At 57.2% G+C, this 19688-nt stretch overlaps 1 protein-coding gene across 3 annotated transcripts; it reads left to right on the top strand.

Moving 5' to 3' along the window:
* Positions 1-9161: 9161 nt before the first annotated feature.
* On the top strand, positions 9162-13240 carry HLX (H2.0 like homeobox). 3 transcript variants are annotated; one of them, XM_042789619.1, is made up of 4 exons: positions 9162-9899; positions 10546-10725; positions 11227-11411; positions 12357-13240. In XM_042789619.1, exons 1-4 carry the CDS (start codon positions 9332-9334, stop codon positions 12693-12695), a joined length of 1272 nt encoding a protein of 423 aa, XP_042645553.1. In that variant the 5' UTR covers positions 9162-9331; the 3' UTR covers positions 12696-13240. The 3 variants fall into 3 exon arrangements, with proteins under 3 accessions (XP_042645553.1, XP_042645552.1, XP_042645554.1); XM_042789618.1 differs by having other exon boundaries at positions 12339-13240; XM_042789620.1 differs by lacking the exon at positions 10546-10725 and having other exon boundaries at positions 12339-13240.
* Positions 13241-19688: the final 6448 nt, after the last annotated feature.

Below are 19688 nucleotides of genomic sequence, written 5' to 3'. Positions count from 1 at the left end.
TCCACCCCCTCACCCACAGGGTCTGACCTCACCCTGGAACTCCTTGTCAACGATCTAATAAAAAAGAACCACTCCCCAAAAACAAATCGTAGCCCCAGCCATTATTTATCACGTCTCGTGGAAAAGCATCATTCTCTACATTTCCCTTTAATGCTGGAGCCACAGCTGGACTCACAATGTGCCCGGAACATTAAAAAGCAGAAGCATTAGAGGTTGATGAAACTGCTACATAGCTCATTAGCTCTGGTGCCTCGCCTGGTTTCTCCAGGGCCCTGGCTTTGGTATTTGCCCTGCAAGGAGCCACATCTGCCTGGGGCGAACGCTCGCCCCCGTGTCTGTGTGGGCACACACTGGCTCCCGAACCTCAGCACCACCTTGGTTTGACACTGAGGGATTTATTCCCTTTTCCTGGCTTAAGCTCTGCAGCACCCTTCTAGCTCTTAATGAAAAGAAGGTCTAGCCTTGAAATGTTAGGCAAAATTTCCACCTCTGGTTAAGTAGGTATGGGTTTTTTTAATTTTTATGAAATCTCGAGTAGCCATTTACTTGCTGTTATTTTTAGAGTGTGAGAGCAGAGCTCTGTGTTTTTATAGAGTCCCTAGATGTGGGTGATGCAATTTTGTGCAGGACACGACACAGTTAACTTGCCTCCACATTGTGGCTGATGGCATCCAGGAATAACCCCTCTCTCCCTTGCTCTCCCTGCAGGTCACCCCCTGCATAGCATCTGCCAAAACTTTGTCCTTTTCCCATTCTCCGTCCATTTAAGAACAATAAAACCAATGAAACCTATGGAAATTGCTAGTAATGAAAGAAAAGCACACCAGAAGTAATACAACACCACGTTGCCCTCAGCCTCAGCTTTCATACCCGTTTAGTCCCCACCTCTCCCAGAAACCAGCGTCTTTCTGTGTGTGGAAGTCCCGGTGTCCCCCTTCACACCCCAGCCCTGCTTCCTGCAGGCCTGGGCTCAGCCCCTCCCTGCATCAGCCAACCCCATTTTTTGACCTCCCTTTTGCCCCCGGTCCTTTCAAACCAGGTAAGATCCCTCTCGCAGGTCTCAAAACACCCCAGACCCAAGGCAGACTCCTGCCATGGGACATTTCTTACCTCCAGGCTTCCCCGGCCAGCGGCATCCCGTAGGAATGAAAGCAGCATGGCATGGCGGCGGCTCCGGGCCGCCTGCCTGCGGGTGATGCTGCCGCCGGGATCTGCCAGAGACCTGGACAACATCCAGCATCTGGTGGGTACCCAAAGCATCCATGGGGATCCGGGGGAGGAAACCTGGGAAAGCTTCAGAGCGCAGAGGGGAAAAGACTTGTGATTGAGCTCGTCCCCAGCGGTTCCAGTAGTGATGCACCAAGACTGGATTTGACCCAGGAGTGTTGTTGCTATTGAAGATTTTATTGTTAGCTTGCGCTAGAGGGTGCTACTTCGTTAGTGTTTGGCAAAGATCACAGTAACGAGACCGTCTTCGACGTCTTTATTCCTCGCAAAGTGAGGCTGAGACTTGAAATGTGTTGAGGTTCGTATTACCATTCAGTGTGGCCTCAAAATGAAACAGATTGCTTAGCTGGGAAAAAGAGAATGTCTTGGCTTGGAAAAGATTTTGTACGTCTGGGGGGCAAGGGTAAACATCTGGGTTAGACACGGTGACAAATGAAAGGAAAAACTGGTCAGCCTTGCCTTTTTTTCTCTCCATTTCACAATTCCTGGATGAATGGATGCCTCAAGGAGATGAGAAATTAGGAAAAAAAATAAGGACGGGACAGTGAAGGCAGACACGGGAGATAATGAACCTCTGGAATTCACTGCTGCCGGACAGATAATAAAAATCTCATGATAAACTTTTCTAAAAGAAATAAAATCAAAATACATTTTATGACTGCTACAGTCTTTTGGCTAAGATAAAGGTAACCAGATCCCAGCCATCAAGATATAAAATGATGTGTTAGAGGTATCAGTAGGAAATTACTTCCCCTGCGTGCTGCATTGCTCCGCTGACTGCGCCTCCTCTGTTTTTGTTTCCATTTGCCGAAGGCGCGGGGGGAACGGCTATTGCTGTAGGCAGCATCCCAGACCCACAGCTGGGAAGGGGATATCTTATGCTCGGCTCTGAGAGCATCTCCCCACCCTTCCGGGTGGTTCACAGGGAGGGGACCTTGGTCTTCCAAGACTTGGTGGAGCCTGGCACGGGGAGGTCGTGAGCTGCCCATGGAGCTGAGAAGCGGTAGCTGGGCTTTATTTAGGGCAGATTCGGTTCCAGCGAGCAAAGCGGGTACAGAGGGTGCTATGTACGTGCTGTATAATCTGGCATGCTTGTTTATGGGACCATAAAACTTCCCTGGCTGGCACTTCCATTTGGCATCTACCAGAAAGCATCTCCCTTGGGCAAAAAAGGTTAAAATGGGATTTTTTTTTAAGGGCTGTGATGGCGTTATTCTGCTGGGATTTTATATATTCTAATAGCAAGAAAAGAGCTGGTTTTAAAGCTGGACTGATGTGTTCCTACTGCATTTAAGTCCACTTAAAACATGAAAGGAGGGTTGGAAGAAAAATAATAACTGTTCTCAAATCCAGATGAGTTTTGCAGAGTAATTTTCTTCTAGAAACTTGACTTCCTTCAGGAGTTGATTTTGCCTTTTATGCGACTGCATTCTGATAGCTTTATTTCCAGCTTCCCCACATTTTTGACCACTGTTGGCAAGAAGGAGGAAACTGTTTCTTACTAAAACTTTTATTAGGCAGTTATTAATATTTCCTTCTTTGGTACTGAAGGCTTTTTCTGCGCAATGTCTTTAATGTAGTGCTGCTGGAGGGGTGGTGGGCCTACAGCATCAGCTTGGGTTTACGGAAATAGATGGGGTTCCTCTGACAAAGTCATAGGGGTGATGACTCACTCTGGGAATAAAAAAATCCCCCATTCGGTTTCCATCTGTACTTGCACCTACATATGCAACTTGAACTAAGACATCCTGAGCCTGTCCTCGACAGCAGCAGTTTGCCTCAGTTAAGGAGCTGCCCCTTTGGGTCTCGGCTGAAAATGGGTGTAATGACATTCTCCTGTCAGATTTAGGAAGTACCGATGGATGAGCCTTCTGCATTGAGAGTTGAATCACCTTAATTTTATGCAATGATGCTTGTTTTCAGTCGCTGCGCACTGTGCAAACTAAATCCAGCGTATACGTGCAGATGCTTCTCTTACCAGCAGTTGCACATTAGAGCAGGGGGGTCAGCACTTCTGAACACCATGTCATCTCGAATCAGCTACCGGGAGGTTAATTGCAGACCAGCTCTCTGCAGACTCCTCTGTTGGCATGGCCTGGAAAATCACAGCTGGCCCGAAACAACCCTCTGCAAGCAGGTTACGGTGGGACCGCAGCGTAAAGGTGGAGCAACTTATGAAATCAGTGATGCTGGTGGAAATGAAAGCAAACTCAGGGTCTTTCCATGTGAGAGGTACCCATTTTCAGACTGCAGAAAGCAGCTCCAATAAGCAGCACTTAAATTAACAGGCGACCTGGTGAGAAGTTAGAGCAGACCTCCTCTCCCCAAATGTGTGATTCCCCCAGCTCCCTCACCCTGGCTGGCCACACAACAAAGAAGTTAGTTTAGGTAACTGTGACAGCGAAAAAAACTTTTATTGCTGACAGAGTTAATTTTCTACAGTATGTCATCCCCAGGGATGGGAACAGGCAGGCAGGGCTGGAGCAGGTATGGGAGACTGGCACTTTGAGTTTGAGCAGCCTAAACCCTTACGGCATTGCAGGCTCACAGTGCCCAGCTCCCAGCACAGCATCAGGTGCCTAAAAATGGGCTTCACCAAAACCAGCACAGTGGACACGACCTGCCTGCTCTCACCCGGAGGAAACCCCAAGAAAGGGACCGTCCTGACCCTGCTGCTCTCTAGAGAAGGCAGCCTTCTTTCCTGGAGCTGAGGAGAGGTGCTACTTTCCAACTGTTACTTAATACCCTGACCTCTCCTTCAAAATTTACGTATCTGCAGTTTTTCATAAAAAAAAAAAAAAAAAAAAGAAAAAAGGAGGGGGGAGGTTGGAAGAAAGGGTAAACATGGCTGCAGAAAGGTGCAGTGCCCTCCCACATCCCAGATCTCTGAGCCAGGCATACAGGGGCAGAGGGGAATCGGTGTTTTCAGGTCTCCCCTCTGTCTGAAGGGACTTGAGGGACTACACAGCATTTGGGAGAATGCAAAAATTCTCTCTTTGCTTGAAACGTGCCAGCTTCCCATGATTGAATGTATTTCATCAAACCAGCAGTGGAAAGAAAGACACAGAGTACAAATGCACAAGTGTGAGAACAAGTCTCCAGCCCAGGGGCTGGGGCGTTGTCCCGAGAGTCGCAGGCTTCGGTCTGCTCGAGCATACGGACCTACCCAGTGGGACCTGTTCTGCTGTAACATCCTGACAACGCTCAGGACTGCTCACATGCAGAAAATCCCATGGAGCTTTCAGACAGCTACAATATAGGCATTTTAGAGGGATTTTGCTTCACAGTAATTTTAGCATGACCTGTGGGCTCAATCCCCATCAAGGAAACCTGCTTGCGCACCCCGAGACCTCTCCGTGCTGCAAAGCTGCAAGCGCTCATGGTTCAGTGATTCCCTTTCAAAAGCACATCCAGACCCAAACGCAAACCCTAGAGCAAATTCACCCACAGGAGACTTAAAATCCTGTCCTACCACACAGAAACCCAGGTCCCACCTGCTTTCAGGTGCTTTCCATTTACGCTCGGCTGATGTCATAACATCAGTCATTATTTTCTGGCCCAGGTATTCAGCAAGAAGCAAGGGAAGGGAAATGACAAGGAGTTGACCAGTTTAGTCACTTAATTAACTTGTGGTTCTGGGCAGTTCTGGGCGCTTGCTCTTCTCTTGAGCATTTCAGATAACAAACTGTTGCTCAGCTGAGAGAAGCCCAACTGGCCCTGCGGCTCAAGCCGGTGGCCTCCCCCCGGCTCTGGATTCCCGGGGGGGTGTGTGTGTGTCTCGGCCTGCGGTCAGGTTTGGTGACCCCGGGGATGCTGCAGCACTGGCAGCAGCGCCCCCCCCCCCCCATTCCCCCTCTCCTCAGGCAATCTGCAAAATGCTCCTGACCACTCTGCAACGACAAGCTTTGGGCACACGGAGTATCCTTTTTATTTATTTTTTTTTTTACACTTGGCTCCCCAAAACTTGCTTGTGCCTTGCTCGCAGGTGCCCGGGACCGGGGTGGGGGTGGGGGGGGTGGGTGGGGAGGAGAAGGGGGATTTGGTGAGGAGAGCCAGGTCCCAGGGGTGCCTTGGGTGAGGGTCCGGGCCCGGCGCGGGCCCTCTCGCCAGGCGATGGCGACAGAGAACGGGCTTTGGGCCGGGGCGGGCGGGGGCCCGCAGGGTGCTCGGCGCTGCGCAGCGCGGCCGGGACCCACGGACACGGGAGGACGGCAGCGATCCCGGTAACGCCACCCCATCAAAGCATCTCCCTGGAGGGTTTGCAACGGGGTTTAAATAATTGTTTTTTAAAGTACTCCTAGAGACCGAGTAGGATTTTTCCAACTGTTTCTCATTGGGTTTATATATTACCTATATGCGTTTCTGCATACGGATATAGGCGTAAACCGGACGACATATAGATAAGCCTAAAGGCCAGCGGGCAAAGCGCTTCGGCCGTGGGCGCAGGAGGAGGGTCGGGGGGCGGCTCCGGCAGCATCCCCGGAGGGCTGGGAGCCGCGCAGCCCACTCACCCCCGCGGAAAAAAGCGCGGCTGGCCGCGGGAACAGCCCACCTCGGGGGCCGGCTGCCGGCCGGGCTGCGGGGGGGGGGGAGGGGGGCGGCCGGGGGGCTCCGGCTGCGGGATCCCCGGCAGGCTCCGTGGGCTCGGCTCCTCTCCGGCAGCTCGACGCGTGGACGGGGAGCTCCAAGGGGAAGGGAGAGCCGAAAAAACGGCCCGTCCTCCTTGTGGGGCGCGGGCAGGCGGGGCCCGGCCCTTTCCGGGATGCTCCCGGCCCTGTGCCCGGCAGCGGGCACCGGGAGCTGCAGCGCTTCGGGGTTAGCCCTTCCATTTTTCCCCTCATAAGAACTCGAACTTTTTTTTTTCCCACCTCATTTGTCGGCCTCGGGGGGAAAAAAAAAAAAAAAAAAAAAAAAAAAAACAAAACCAAAAAAAAACTAATAAAAAAAAATTCCTTCGAGACTCCATTCCTCAAAAAAAAAAAAAAAAAAAAAAAAGCAAAACATCGCTCCTGCCTCACAGTTCATTCGCCTCCTTCTCCAGTCCCTCGGAAAGCAAGATTAAAGGGGAAAGTCGCAGCTGTATATTTATGTTTTCATTGCTAGAAGGGAATTGATTTCCTTGCATTTATTTTTGTAGTTGCAATACACAAGGGCGGATTTGCGTCACCAAAGCAACTTGCTGGTCGAGATAAAGTTGCACAAATATTGAAAAGGGAAGTGCTCGCGCTCATTATGAAGTTTTTCTCCGGAAGAAATAAGAATTTCTGCTGTATCCTAAAATACTAAAGCCGCTTCTATTTTGGGACAAATCTCGCAGGCACATCCGCTCATTTAGTCAGAGTTGGAACCTCTCAAAAAACAGGAGATGACCTGGACTGCAGCGAGCCCCGGGTTTCCTGCAGCCTTCTCCCTCCTTGCGCGGGGAGGAGGGGCCGTCGCCTCCCCCGGCCAGCGCGGCCGCGCAGCCCCGCTCCCCCCGCGGCCTCCGGGGAGGAAGATGCGCGGGCAGGGGGAGCCTGCGGAGGCCCCTGCGGAGAGGGGACAGCCCTGTCCCCTGGGAGGGGTGTCAGGCTGGCGGGGGAGGGAGGCAGGTGCTCCTGGTTTCCCCCGCGGAAGTTGCGCGGGGGCGCAGCGCTGCCGAGCCGGGCGCGGAGCGGGCGGGCCCCGGGGGAGGCACCTGCCCCCGCGGCTGGGACCCCCCCCAGACCCCCCCGCCCTCCCGAGGCCCAGCCCGGGGGGTCAAGTGGTTTAACGCGCCGCGTTTAGGGCTTCCTTTCGGGTTATTTTGGTCCCCCGCGGGATGGCAGCGCGGAAGGAGAGCCTCTCTGCGCGGCGGCCCGCGGGACCAGAGCGCTGCCGGGCTTCGGCAGCGCCGGGGGCCGCGCAACCTCCGCCGTGCCCCGCGTCGGGGCTGCCCGGGGCCCGCGCAAACGGGCGCATCCCCCGGTGCCGCTCGCTGCCAGCGGAGCTTTGAAACAAGCTCCTCAAAATAAAGAAAACCCCTGGGTTTGGGGGTGATGTGTATGTACGTGGGGGGTTTTTTGTTTGTTTTGGGTTTTTTGTTGTTGTTTTTTTTTATTATTATTATTTTTTTTTTCCCCCCTGGCTGCCTGGCGAGCAGCCCCGGGGTGGTACAACAACGCCAGCGGTGTCCGTGGCAATCACGGCGATATTTTCACGGAGGGATGCAGCGGGCAGAGCTGCCTTCGTTGCCCTTCCCTCAGGCGGACTGGTGGCGAGGCTCTGCCCGGCGCTGGAAACGCGAGGGAAACCGGAGTCGTTTGATCCGATTTAAGATCCATGAGCTGGCGCTCGGGTCATCCGCGCCGGGCGGGGATGAAGGCGGGGGGGAAGATGCAAGGCAAAGGGGCTTTCCGCTGTCGAAGCAGGAAAAGTTCAAACCTAAATCAACCTTTTCTTTAGCCGCCCTCGGTTTTCGGACACATCTTGGCAAGCCGTCCCATCTTTATTTTTCGGTTTCGTCTCGTTAATAAAAACCAAAGCAAAGCAAAGCGGTGCGTGGCTTTTCCCGGGGAACCATCCCCACCTTCACCCGTGCGGAGGAGTGGGCTCACACTCGCTCGCAGGTGGTTCCAATATTCACACAGAAGCTACGTCTTCATACCTGGCGAAAGAAAAAGAGTTTACCTTTCTGGCTGTCCCGCGAAAGCATTAAGAGTTTGGGAAGCTATTTGGACAAAAATAAATTTTTTTTTTTTTAATCAAAATCAAAGCAAATCTGCAATCGTCCGACCCAGCAGCCGGCTCAAAACGGCAGCGACTGATTAACGTGAAACTAAAATCAAAGAAGTTTGGTTTTGTTTTGGTTTGTTTTTTTTTTTTTTTTCAGAGTCAGGTTGGGACAAATGTGGATGTTAGAGGGGAGAAAATAAGCATAAAAGGCCCTTTGATAAATCTGTCCTTAGGTTATTTCAGCGAATATAGTTTATGATTGTATTCTTAAAAAAAAAAAAAAAAAAAAAAAAAAAAAAAAAAAGGGGTAATTCAGTTGTCAAAGGTTTGCAAAATTAGAAACTAGTTTTTTAGGTGAAATTTGTGTGGAAGCAGACACAGGCACTGGGCTGGAGAACACAGTAAAAATCTGTAAAATTATATTGTCGACAAAATACGGTTAATTAATTAGTCTCTGGTAATGCAGGATCCAACGTGCCCTGGGCCCAGAACAGCTCGGAGCTCTCATAAATACCTATGTTGCGTGCACCAGCACAGACTCATTTTCTTCCAGACTATCCCAGGCTCATTTATCTGGGAAGGAAACACATTTCCTTGGGAATCGTTTCCAAGAGGACAGACCTGCCTCCGACGGCGAAGAAGAATTTTCCTGCGCGTTTCTTTGAAACGTTTGGAAATTGCGGCGGCAAGCGAAGGGCCCTTGCCTTTTCTGTTTTTTCTTTTTTTTTTTTTTTTTTTTTTTTTTTTTTTTTTTTTTTTGTTGGAGGTGGGTGCCTGTTGGTGTTCAAAGTTGAGGGCGGAATTTAATTGGGGGGGGGGGGAGGGTAGGTACCTTGCGGGGCAAACCAGGCAGGGCCGGGTCGCGAGTGCGGGCCACCTCGCAGTTGCGCGCTGGAGGCGCGGTGGCCCGCACCCGCGACCCGGCCCCGCGTGGGCGTGTCGGCGGGCGGTGCTGCCCGGCCCCGCGGATCGCGGATTGGGCGCGGGGAGGGAGCGAGGGCTGCTCTGGAGCCGGGAGTGTCGCTGCCAGAGAAAGTTTTGGGGAGGGGTGGATATATTCTTTTTTTTTTTTTTTTTTTTCCCCCAGTGCGAGGAAAGGGGGTTTGGTTTTGGGTTTGTTTTGTTTGCGCCGCTGCGCTCCTCGCCCGCTCGCTCTCTCCGTCTCGCCGTGGGTTTTGGCGACTTTTTATAATTTTTTCTTTTTTTTTTTTTTTTTTTTTTTTCCCCCTCTTCTTTTCCTGGTGGTGGTTGGTTTTTCCTCACCCCCCCCACCCCCCCCCTCCATCGCCCCTCCGGCAAGCGCTCCGCCAGCCGCTTCTCGCCCCTCCATCCCTCCCCATGCTCCCGGGGCAGCGGGCAGCTCCGCGGCGAGCACCCGGGAGCTGAGCGGCGCGTCCCCTCCGCGGCCAGGATGTACACGGCCGGGCTGGCGCCTTTCTACGCCTCCAACTTCAGCTTGTGGTCAGCGGCGTATTGCTCGGCACCGGGGCCGGCCGCCGGCGGCTGCTTCCCGCTGGACGCCGCGGCGGCGAAGAAACCCTCCTTCTGCATCGCCGACATCCTCCACGCCGGCGGCGAGGCGGCGGGAGGACCCGCCGACAGCCTGCCCGGAGGTCCCGGCACCGGGATGCCGGCGGCTCTGGGAGCCGTCCACCACGGCGGCGGTCCCTTCCACGCCACGGCCTCGCCTCTCCGGCCCACTCCCGTCGTGGCCCCCGACGCCCCCGCCGCCGCCTTCCCGCCGCGCCTCTCGCCGCTCTCCGCCGCCTACCACTCCCACTCCCACCACCACCGCCCCACGCAGCACCGGTCCCCCGTGGCGGCGGCGGCGGCGGGCGGCCCGGCCCCCGCCCGGCTGCCGGGCGGCCCCACGCACGGCTCGGCGCCGGCCCCCGCCAGCAAGGACCTGAAATTCGGCATCGACCGCATTTTATCGGCGGAGTTTGACCCCAAAGTCAAGGAAGGCAACACGCTGAGAGGTAGAGAAATTGGCTTGCCCGCTTTCCGTGCTAGCGCTCTTGGTGCTCTTTCCTTTACTCTATTCTTATATATAGCGAAAATACCCGCGATTTGAAAACTGTATGATCTAGCCGAGAAAAGAGTTATTTGCCAAAAAAGAAAAGAAAAAAAAAAAAAAAAAAAAAAAGCGTGATAAAGCCGAGTTTCTAATAGCGCTCACTAAAATAGGCAGCTCCCCCCCCCGCCTCCCAGCCCCCCCCGCCCGGCTCCGCGCACGGCAGCAGCCCCCGGCACAGGATTTACGCCGCCGGGAAAAATAGCGATAGCGTAAAAATAGCGACTGAAACGGCCCCCGCTTCCCAAAGCAGACAGAGGGGTTTGGCCTCAGGGGGCACAGCCCGTTTTAAAGGCTTTCGTTGCAATCCATCTCCCCTCGCGGCGCGTAAACATCCTGACCAAGGCAGTAAATATACCGGAGGGTGTCTGAATGCCGGGGCACGGCCGCCGCCCCCGAGGGGAGCCCCCGGGGCGAGGAGGCGGCTGCTCGGTCCCCCCGTGTCCCCCCCCCAGCCCCTTCGGCCAGGGACCCCCCCTCCGCCCGGAGCGTGCCGGGCAGTCGGTTTCGACCGCGGTATAACAGAGCTCTCCTTATTCCTGTGCTCACAGATCTGACCTCCTTATTAACTACCAGCCGCCAAACTGGGGTTCATCTCCCCAACATGCAGCCTTCCACCGGCCAGTTCTTCGCGTCTCTAGACCCCATTAACGAGGCCTCTGCTATTCTGGGTCCCTTAAACACAAACCCAAGGAGCTCAGTGCAGCACCAGTTTCAAGACACTTTTCCAGGTACATCTCATCCCTCGTCGACCCTCCTGTGGCGCAGGGCCCTCCGTCACGGAGCAGCCCCCCCCCGGCCCAGGCACTCTCCTCTTGGAGACTCCTTTTTGAACGGCCAGGGCGTATGTTTTCTAGCGAGGCTCAGATTTTGGGCGAAAGCCGGGCTGCGGGGAGGCGGGGTGGGGTGTTGTGTGAAAGAAAGATCTGGCTAAGGCCTGACCCAGAGGACCATCCCATCTAGTACAAAACTAATACCTGGGCCGAGAGAGAAGGGGTGGGAAGGGGGGGGAAGAGGAAGAAATTCGGGTCCCGGAGAGCTCCATCCTTGCCCGAGCAATCAGAGGCGGGCAGGGCTGGTAGCCAGCCGGCAGGCAGGGCCCAGCCTTCCCCCCGCACCACAGGCCGAGTGTTATTTTGATCGATTTAATGCTCCCTTGTAGGCATTGGTATTAATAACACCGTCTCCTTCTCTCTCTCCTCCCGCTTCCCCCTCCTCCGCCCCCCACCCAGGTCCATATGCCGTTTTAACCAAGGACACGCTGCCCCAGACGTACAAGAGGAAACGCTCCTGGTCCAGGGCTGTGTTTTCCAACCTGCAGAGGAAAGGTTTAGAAAAACGGTTCGAAATCCAGAAATATGTCACCAAACCGGACAGAAAGCAACTGGCGGCGATGCTGGGCCTGACAGATGCTCAAGTAAGAACGGCTTCGGGTTTATTTAAAATCTTACTTCCAGTTTAGAGGGATACTGGGGGGGGGGGGGAGGGAGGGAGGCGCCGCGTTTGCAAAGCGTTTTCCCTTCCTTATCTTTGGCGGGGCTGGCTGAGGAGCGTGGTCTTGCCCCAAGCATCTCCTGCACACAGGTTCCGTGGCGTTTAGTGGCCCGGCAAGGAGCTTTCGCCTTCGTTTTGGCCGCCGCGGAGCAGGCCGAGCGGAGAGGCGAGTGGGGCCGGGGCAGATCACCCGAGTGCGCTTTACTGAAGTGCAACTCGCGGTAGGAGGCAGTTTAGGTCAAAGGAAGTAGAAGAGAACACACTATTTTTATTTTTTTTTGTTGTTTGTTAAAAAAAAAAAAAATCTCTCCCCGCGTTGTGAAATCATTAGTTCTGGGGAAGTGAGAACTCTTCTTCAAACGGAATCATTAAATGCCACTCTGTAATGATTCCACTATTGAGGGCCCTTAGCGCACAGAATTGTATAACGCTGTGGTTTCTTGAGCAAGATTTGGTTTCCTGGAAGAAGAAGGAGAGATTAAAAAAAAAAAATATATATATAGGAACAACAGCCCAAAACACAGCGGGGGGCGTTTGGTATTTAAACACTTGAGCTAGGAGGAGAGAAAACCTAAAGCCGCCCCAGTTGCGCAGGTGTGCGAGCAGAGGGAGGCGAGGCCGGCGCCTCCTTTTCTCCCCCGGCTGCCCGTTGCGGGTGGGAGCGCGGTGCGGTGCGCGGTGCGGTGCGCGGTGCGGTGCGCGGTGCGCGGTGCGGTGCGCGGTGCGGTGCGCGGTGCGCGGTGCGGTGCGCGGTGCGCGGTGCGGTGCGCGGTGCGGTGCGCGGTGCGGTGCGCGGTGCGCGGTGCGCGGTGCGGGCCGTGCTGCCCGTCTGAGGGCGGCGCGGCCGCAGGTGAAGGTGTGGTTCCAGAACCGGCGGATGAAGTGGCGGCACTCCAAGGAGGCGCAGGCCCAGAAGGAGAAGGAGCCGCCGCCGGAGCCGGAGCCGGAGGCCCAGCGCCCCGTCCCGCCGCCCGCCGCCGCCGCCGCCGGGGAGCCCGAGCGCAGCCCCAGCCGCTCCGAGGGCGACAGCGACAGCAGCGACGCCGACTCCCTCGACATGACCCCCAGCGACACGGAACGGACTGAGAGCGCCGAGCGGAGCCTGCCCGCCGCCGGCACCGGCAAGTCCCCCGGCAGCACCGGCCGCCCCTCCCCGCCGCCCCCCGCCGCCGCCGCCGCCAGCCCCGAGCCGCGGAGCGGCCTATAGACGGGGCGGCCCCGCAGCACCCGCGCCCGGGACCTGCGCGCTAATTTATCTCCCTTCCTTTGCCCCGGGAGCGCGGCGAGGCCGGCCCGGCACCGGCACCGGCATCGGCACCGGCACCGGCACCGGCACCGGCACCTCCCCGGGGCGAGGGGCCGGGGAGACGGGCAAGAGCGGGGAGCCCCGGCCCTGGGACGGCTCTGCGTGAGGCGGCCGCCTCTCCCTCCACGCTGCTCGCAGGAGAGCGGGATTTCTCTATTTTTTTTTTTTTTTTAAATTTATTTTATTCTCCGTCTCCCGCCCCTTGTCCTCTCCAGGAAAACCCGAGCGTGGGACTCCAAGAACTTGCTCCGAAATCTCTCTCTTCCCGCCCGCCCCTCTCCCCTCCTCCCCCTCAAACAATTTACAATGTGAAGTATTTTGCCAACGTCCTCATTGGTTGCAACGTGTTGCTTCGAATAATCCGGCCAAGAAATACTGCACTGACAAAATATATAAATATATATATATATCTATCCTGTAAATAAAATGTTTGCTATGGTTTGTAACCACGTCAGTCTGTTGAGCAGGGCAGAGGGCCGGCGAGGCTGTCCCCCTCTTCCTTTGCCCCGCGCAAAGGCAGCCGCTGCCTCTCCTCGCCTTGAAAGCCTCCCGAGGCAGCCTTCTCCTTTTCCTTTTTTTTTTTTTTTTTTTTTTTTTCCTTCCCACCCCCCCCTTCCTTTTCTAACGGAGGCGATGACAAGGATCGGACTGGACTACGCAAAATCGTGCCCCCGGTGAGAAAGTTGCCAATTACATCCGTAGAGATCCGCGTGTGCGTACCCACGTCCGTGTATCTTGTGAGGTGGCTTTTGATTTTTGATGCAAGACGGGACCAGACTGTTTGACACCCCGCGTCTTTCAGGGGCGCTGCCAAGAGCCGGCGGGGCCGTTTTGGGGTGGTGGGGGCGGTGGGGGAAGTGTGTGTTTGCTTCGCTTTGCTTCGGTGTCGCTCCGATTTGCCGCGCTCCTTTCCCCAATTCCTCGAGGCGGGGGGGGGGGGGAGGGGGCAGGGAGTGGGCAGTAGTGCTCTGTGACGTCACAGCGTGGCCGTGCGGCCCGAGGGGCGCGATGTGACGTCACGCAGGCGCTGCGCGCGCCGCGGATTCTGAGTGCCCCCCCCATCCCCTCCCGCCGGGAGGGAGCGCTGAGGGGGGGCGGCTGCGTCGGGGCTCCCCCGGCGTCCCGGCCGGGATCCGCCTGCTCCGCTCCTCGGGAAAATAGAAAGCGCCGCGGCGCTCGGTTGCTCCGCGCCTCCCGGGGCACGGGGGAGGACGGGGGGGACCGGTTCTCAGCCAGGCTGCCTCACCCCCCCACCCCCCCCTTCTCCCTCCCCCAGCAACGTGGATGAAAAAGGGAGCTGCCGCGGTGGGACCCCCCCGGCCCTGCCCGCTCGGCAGCGCGTTTTGCTGCCTCGGGGCCCTGTGCGAGGCCCTCATCAGAGCCATTCCGATTCCAAATAACGCGCGGGGCTGGGGGAGGCCTGAATCTGCCCAGGGAGGTTAGGGAGAGGGCAGGAGAAGCAATGCTCCCCCCCCCCGCCCCCCCCAATCCTGGGCCGATGGGCGCTGAGCCTCTGACACCGTTAGAACGGAAGGGGAGACGGAGAAATAAGGCGAAGGACCGACAAATTCCCGCTGTCCTTCGGCAATGCGGAGGCAGGCGAGAGCTTGGCCCTCGCCTGCTCCTTCCCTGAGGGCTCAGGCGAGAAATCCTTGGCCGGGGGGGGGTTTGCCGGGTCCTGGGGGCCACCCCCGTTAGCAGGGGGGCTCCGGCAGGAGAGTGGAAGAAACGCCGACAGCGTCGCCCCGACGCAAGCGCTGAGGCAAAAGGAGCTGGGGCAAACGGCGAGCCAAGAGGCCGCGTCGCTGGGCGAGGAGGGGAGACGGGCGAAGTGGTGAATGAGGCGTAACCGAGCGGGCAGATCCACGACGGGCAGGAAAATTTCCGGGGGGGGGGGGGGGGGAGGGGAGGGGAGGGGGGCGCGCCCAAATCTCTGCTGCGCCCCTGTATGAGCGCAGCCCCCGCGCAGGGCAGCGCACCCGGGGCGCCGGCTCCCTCCGAACCTTGCTGGGACAGGGAACCGGGGGGGAAGGATCTGTAAGGGGCTTGTAAGTCGGTTCTGTCTTTAAAACCCCGTCAGGGAGGAAATGGGGAATGTGACGGCTTTTGGGGGCGCGGAGCGGGCCCGGCAGTTCGCTGCCAGCCCCAGAAAGCGGCGGCTCCTGGGGCCGCTGCCGCGCCCGTCTGCGCCGGCCTTGCCGGGGGGGTTAACTCCCCCTAAGAGCAAGGGAAGCCGCGGGATCGATGTCCCGCGAAACATGATTGTTTCTCCTCCGATAAACCACAGTGGTGCGGCTCACGGACACGCAGGACACTGTTTGACTCCTGGTTTTGCTTCCTAAAGACTGACCCGCGCGGGGGAGAGGGGTTTGAGGTGGCTTTTGTCGGATGAGAAAGGAAAAGCGCGTCGAGAAAGAGTTTCTCTTCCCTTGGGTTAGAGGAATCTGCGCCTCCTCCAAGCTCAGGGCTGGCTGCGTGGGGGCAGGCTCCCACCGGCCTCCCCCAAAAAAGGGAAAGCAATGCCCCCCTGGACCCCGGGCCGGGGAGAGAGCAGGGGCAGCACCTCTATGGCACCTTTTTAAGATAACGAGGCAAAAGGGGAGGGGGGGGGGGGGAAACTGTAGTGATTCAGGCTACGGAGAAAGATGCTCAGATCCGAATAAAAGAGCTGGGATAAAATTCCTTCGCCCTGCGCCCGATTTTGCCTCCCTGCCCCCCCGCCTCCAGGCTTTGGTGCTCCGGGCACTTCGGAGTGCTGCTCTGGGCAAGCGGCGGGGCCGGGAAGGTATTTTTTTCCCTTCTCCTCCAGCAATAGGGAAAAAAAAATAATCTCCCCGAATATTCCCGTTGTGCATGTCCTCGGGCAGACAGAACAAATCCACGAAAACGAGTTTGGGAAAAGATGTGTGGATGGAGAGATTTGTGCCCGTCTCGACAACGAAGGGAGTTTGCCCGGTCCTGTGAGGCTGCAGTTACTGCTCAATTTCTGCGGGGGGTGGGGAAAGAAAAAAAAAAAAAAAGTGACAGTGTCGTGACTGCAGGCATCTCGATCGCCGTTCGTCGGCGAAGTCGACCTGTCCGTAGCGCAGTGCAACACCCGCCCCGAACTGGTCCAAAGAAATCCTGGGGGGTGTCCCTTTTTTGTTTGCTCTATTATCGCCTGATAACACGAAAGGCTTTTGATACTGCTTATTTCTGCAGGCGAAACGCCCGAGCCCGCGGTTCCCCCTCCAAGCCGGTTCCTCGACGGTCTTTAAACTGGGGGTCGCAGCTTTTCGGGCCGTCTCTTTACCGCCCTTAAATCCGTTGTTACTCTTCCAGACCTGCGCTAGCGGATCCCAAATCCTTCGGGCTGCACCAGGGCCGTGTCGGCGCGGCTCCCCGTGCCCGGCGTGGCCGTGGGAGTCCCCTCGGGGAGGCCGGGAGGGGCTTCTCCGGCGCGACCCCCCCTCTCCTGGCCAGGCTGGGCTCTCCGGCACACACCCGCTCCGCTTTCCCCTCCCGGGTGCCGGGCAAAGATTTTTCGGGCTTATTTCAAACGAAGAGACGGAACCCCGGGAGCGATACACGCTGCCGCACGGAGAGCAGAGGTTTGCCTGTCTCGTCCCTGCGTGGCATGTGTGGGAAACGGGATTAATAACGAAGCGGGAGGCCTCTCCGTGCCGCTGCGACATCCCAGCGCCATCTGAGAGCATCCACACCCGCAGGGATGCACAGAGCCAGCTCCTGCCCAGCGCCTTCCCGGGGGGCAGCTCACCCATAGCCCCCATCTTCCCCGGGCGCTCTCTTAAGGCCAACGAGATCCTTCTCCTCTCGCCGGTTTTCTTAGCAGAAACCTCTCATCTCCAAAGAGACTCGAGTCAACTTCGGAAATAACAGCTACGTTAAAAAAAAAAAAAAATCACAATAATAAAAACAAAACAGACGCAATATTTCAAGCAAGTGATTTACGGTGCAAAAAGGGCTGGACGAGGAGTTGGCGTTGCGGTCCGCCGCTGCTCCACGCGGCAGAAGGAGCGGGGGGGTTATCCTCCACGGCCCCCCCGAGTCGGTGTTTCCCTCCCCCCCCCCCCTCCCCCGCCGAACCCCGCGGGTGCGGAGCAGGCGGCAGCGAAACCTGAGTTCACCTCCCTCGTTAGCTGAGCGAGACCGGCCCCGCTCCTTAGGAAAATATTTTTATTTTATTTTAATGTCGGGCTTAAGCTGATGTCTTAAAAAATAATTGTTTTCAGACCCCGGTTCGCTCGGCATCGCCGTTTCACACTCAGAGGCACACACAGCTTTCCCTGCAGTTCATGCCTCGGGACTGCCTGGCGTCGGCAAGACAAACTGCAATCTCCGAAATGTCAACTTTTGCCACAATCTCGACTAAAAAAGCCACCCCCTTCTTATTGCTGTTGAGCGCTCATCAGAAATAATGGCTGTTTACACAAAACCTTTATTCACTTTCTTAAATAAACACCAGTGAATTCAAATAAAGCAAACCCTCAGCTATAATTCAAGCACAACGTTTGCTGTGTGTATTCTCGGCTGCGGACCTGGAGAGACTCCTCGGAGAGAAACATGAAGTCTCCTTTCATAGTCCACCTCCATTAACTAAATATTCTAGCTCGCCTCGGCCGAGCTTATCCTACCCCAGTTTTCATTTTTTCCTCTTTTTTACGTTTTCCCCTAGCTGAAACGGAAATATATCCTTCCTTCTCCCCTGCTCGCTTTTACAGAGGTGAGGTCTGAACGCCTTTCTTTTAAATCAATTTTCAGAAAGCCCCTTCCTTCCTACTTCCACAGCCCCGGCTCGAGGGTGTGCACTCGGCCGAGGATGCTCGTAGCTCGGCGGGCTGAGGGTGCGCAGAGGAAGGGGGGGGGGGGGGGGGGAAGTCCGGAGAGGGGAGAAGAAAGTGTGGGTGGGTTTGATGAGCACTGCGAGGCGATGCCAAGGTGTCGGTTTTTTTTCAAAGGAGCCGGCTAAAAATGGAGTTTGGACAAACCCGTGAGCTCAACCAGGTAGCAGGGAGCCCCCGGTACCCGCCACCGCCCCACGGGGGAAGGGGGACCCCGTCTTTCCGCGGTGCGGCGGGGGGAGCGCTGCCCCCCTGCTCCCCTCAGCTCCCCAGCCGGGACTCGTGGCCCCAGCCCTAATGAGATCCATTAAGCGTATTATTGATGTGGAGGTTTGCTGTGAGGTCCTGGCTGGAGGGAAGCGGAGCTCTGCTGCAGATACAGGCGCTCTGATCTGCACCACCTGGCTGAAACCAGAGAGCCGCCACTTCATTAATGGGTTTAGCCTTTGCTAATTGGTGTCTTTAGGAGCCTTGCCAAATTCTGCTCCGCGATCTTTGGAGGCGGCTTTTGTTTTTCCTTCTGCCGGTGACATTCGTTGACGGCAATTAGACCCGATACCACTCCTGCGCCGGCGGGCAGCCAGGCGGCCCGACAGCCCCCGACGGGGAGGCTGCGCTGCCGCCCCGGGCACCCCCGGCCCGCCGCCTCCTCCTTCTCCTCCACCACCACCACCACCATCATCATCATAAATGGAAACGCCGTAGGTAAACCTCAAGGTGGGGGGGACCCAACCCACCCTCCTCTCGCCCCGGTGTAGCAGGTGACACGAGTGGCGGTGGGGCTCAAGTGGCCGCCCTCCTCCGTCCCCTCCCGCCGGGGCGATCCCGGGGGCCGGCGGGCTGCGGAGGGGGCCGAGCGGGGGGCGCCGGGGCAGTGCCCGCCGGGGCAGTGCCCGCCGGGGCAGTGCCCGCCGGGGCAGTGCCAGCCCCGGAGCCGCCGCGGCTCTCCCCGGCCCGGAGAACCGGCGGCCGAGCCCCTTTCGCCGCTCGCTCTCGGGGTCAGCTTCATCCTGGGCCCCGCGGGTCTGACCGCGTTTTCCGGGACTCAAAGGGCCGTAGTTAATGAAATCCGCTCGCCGCAAATCACAGACCTCTGCCGTACGCTATAATCAAATTTCTGCTTGCCTTAAAAAAACCCAGGCCACCCTCCTCCACCCCCGTTCTCCAGGCAAACCCCAAATCAAAGGTTCCCAGCCATCACACCCCTCCAGCTATGCCTGGTCCCAGGCCATCTCTCCCGGCCTTCGTTGCCATCGCCTGTTTCTCCCCACCCCCGCCACCGCGATGACCGGTGCCTTTCCGCGGCGACCAAAAGAGGGGGCTGCCCAGGACCCCCCCTGTCCGCCTGGCCGGGCCCGGTGGGGTTACTCCGGCCGTTTGCATGCTGGGGTGGGGATGCTGGAGGGGATGGGGATAATGGAGGGGTTGAGGGTGATGGAGGAGATGGGGGTGCTGGAGAGAACGGAGAGGCTGGAGGGCTTCCTGAGCCCAGCGGCCGAAAAAATTGGGCGGGGGTGGGGGGAAAGAGACACACTCCACAAATCACGCCAGCCCCATTTCCCGAGTAATGTGTCACCAGCCATGTAAGTCAACTATTCAGGGGTCAGAGATGGCTGATAAATCACGCCGAGCGGGGGTTTTATCCTCCTCACGGCACCGTTGTCACCGGGCTCTGCTGACCCACTCCGCGGGCCGTGCCCCGGTACCGGCCCCGGCCGAGATGGCAGCGCAGATGCCAAATTAATTTATTTCCCTCCCTCGGCTTTTCCCTTTTACGTTTGCTGACTCGAGCGGCAGCAACCCGAAGCCGTTTCCCCTGGAAGAAGGCCGCCCGGCACCGCCCGGCAGCCGCGCAGGGACCGGGCGCTGCGCCGTGCCCCGGGCAGGGAGGCGGCCGCCGGGTTTTACCGGGAAGGCAGAAGGGGAAGGCTGGTTCTGGGACTCCCCTTTTCCCCGTTTTCCTCTTTCTTCCCTTGGCTCGGGCACTCTCTTCCTTAACCCTTCCCTCAGGCGGGGGAGCCCGCCCGGCCCTGCCCGATTTAAGCCGGGCTAC

The sequence above is a fragment of the Tyto alba genome, unplaced genomic scaffold (genome assembly GCF_018691265.1).
Source record: "Tyto alba isolate M040663 unplaced genomic scaffold, T.alba_DEE_v4.0 Super-Scaffold_16, whole genome shotgun sequence".
In the NCBI taxonomy this organism is placed as follows: domain Eukaryota; kingdom Metazoa; phylum Chordata; class Aves; order Strigiformes; family Tytonidae; genus Tyto; species Tyto alba.
Note: the sequence above shows the minus strand (reverse complement) of the source record. Positions and strands in the feature narration are given on the sequence as shown.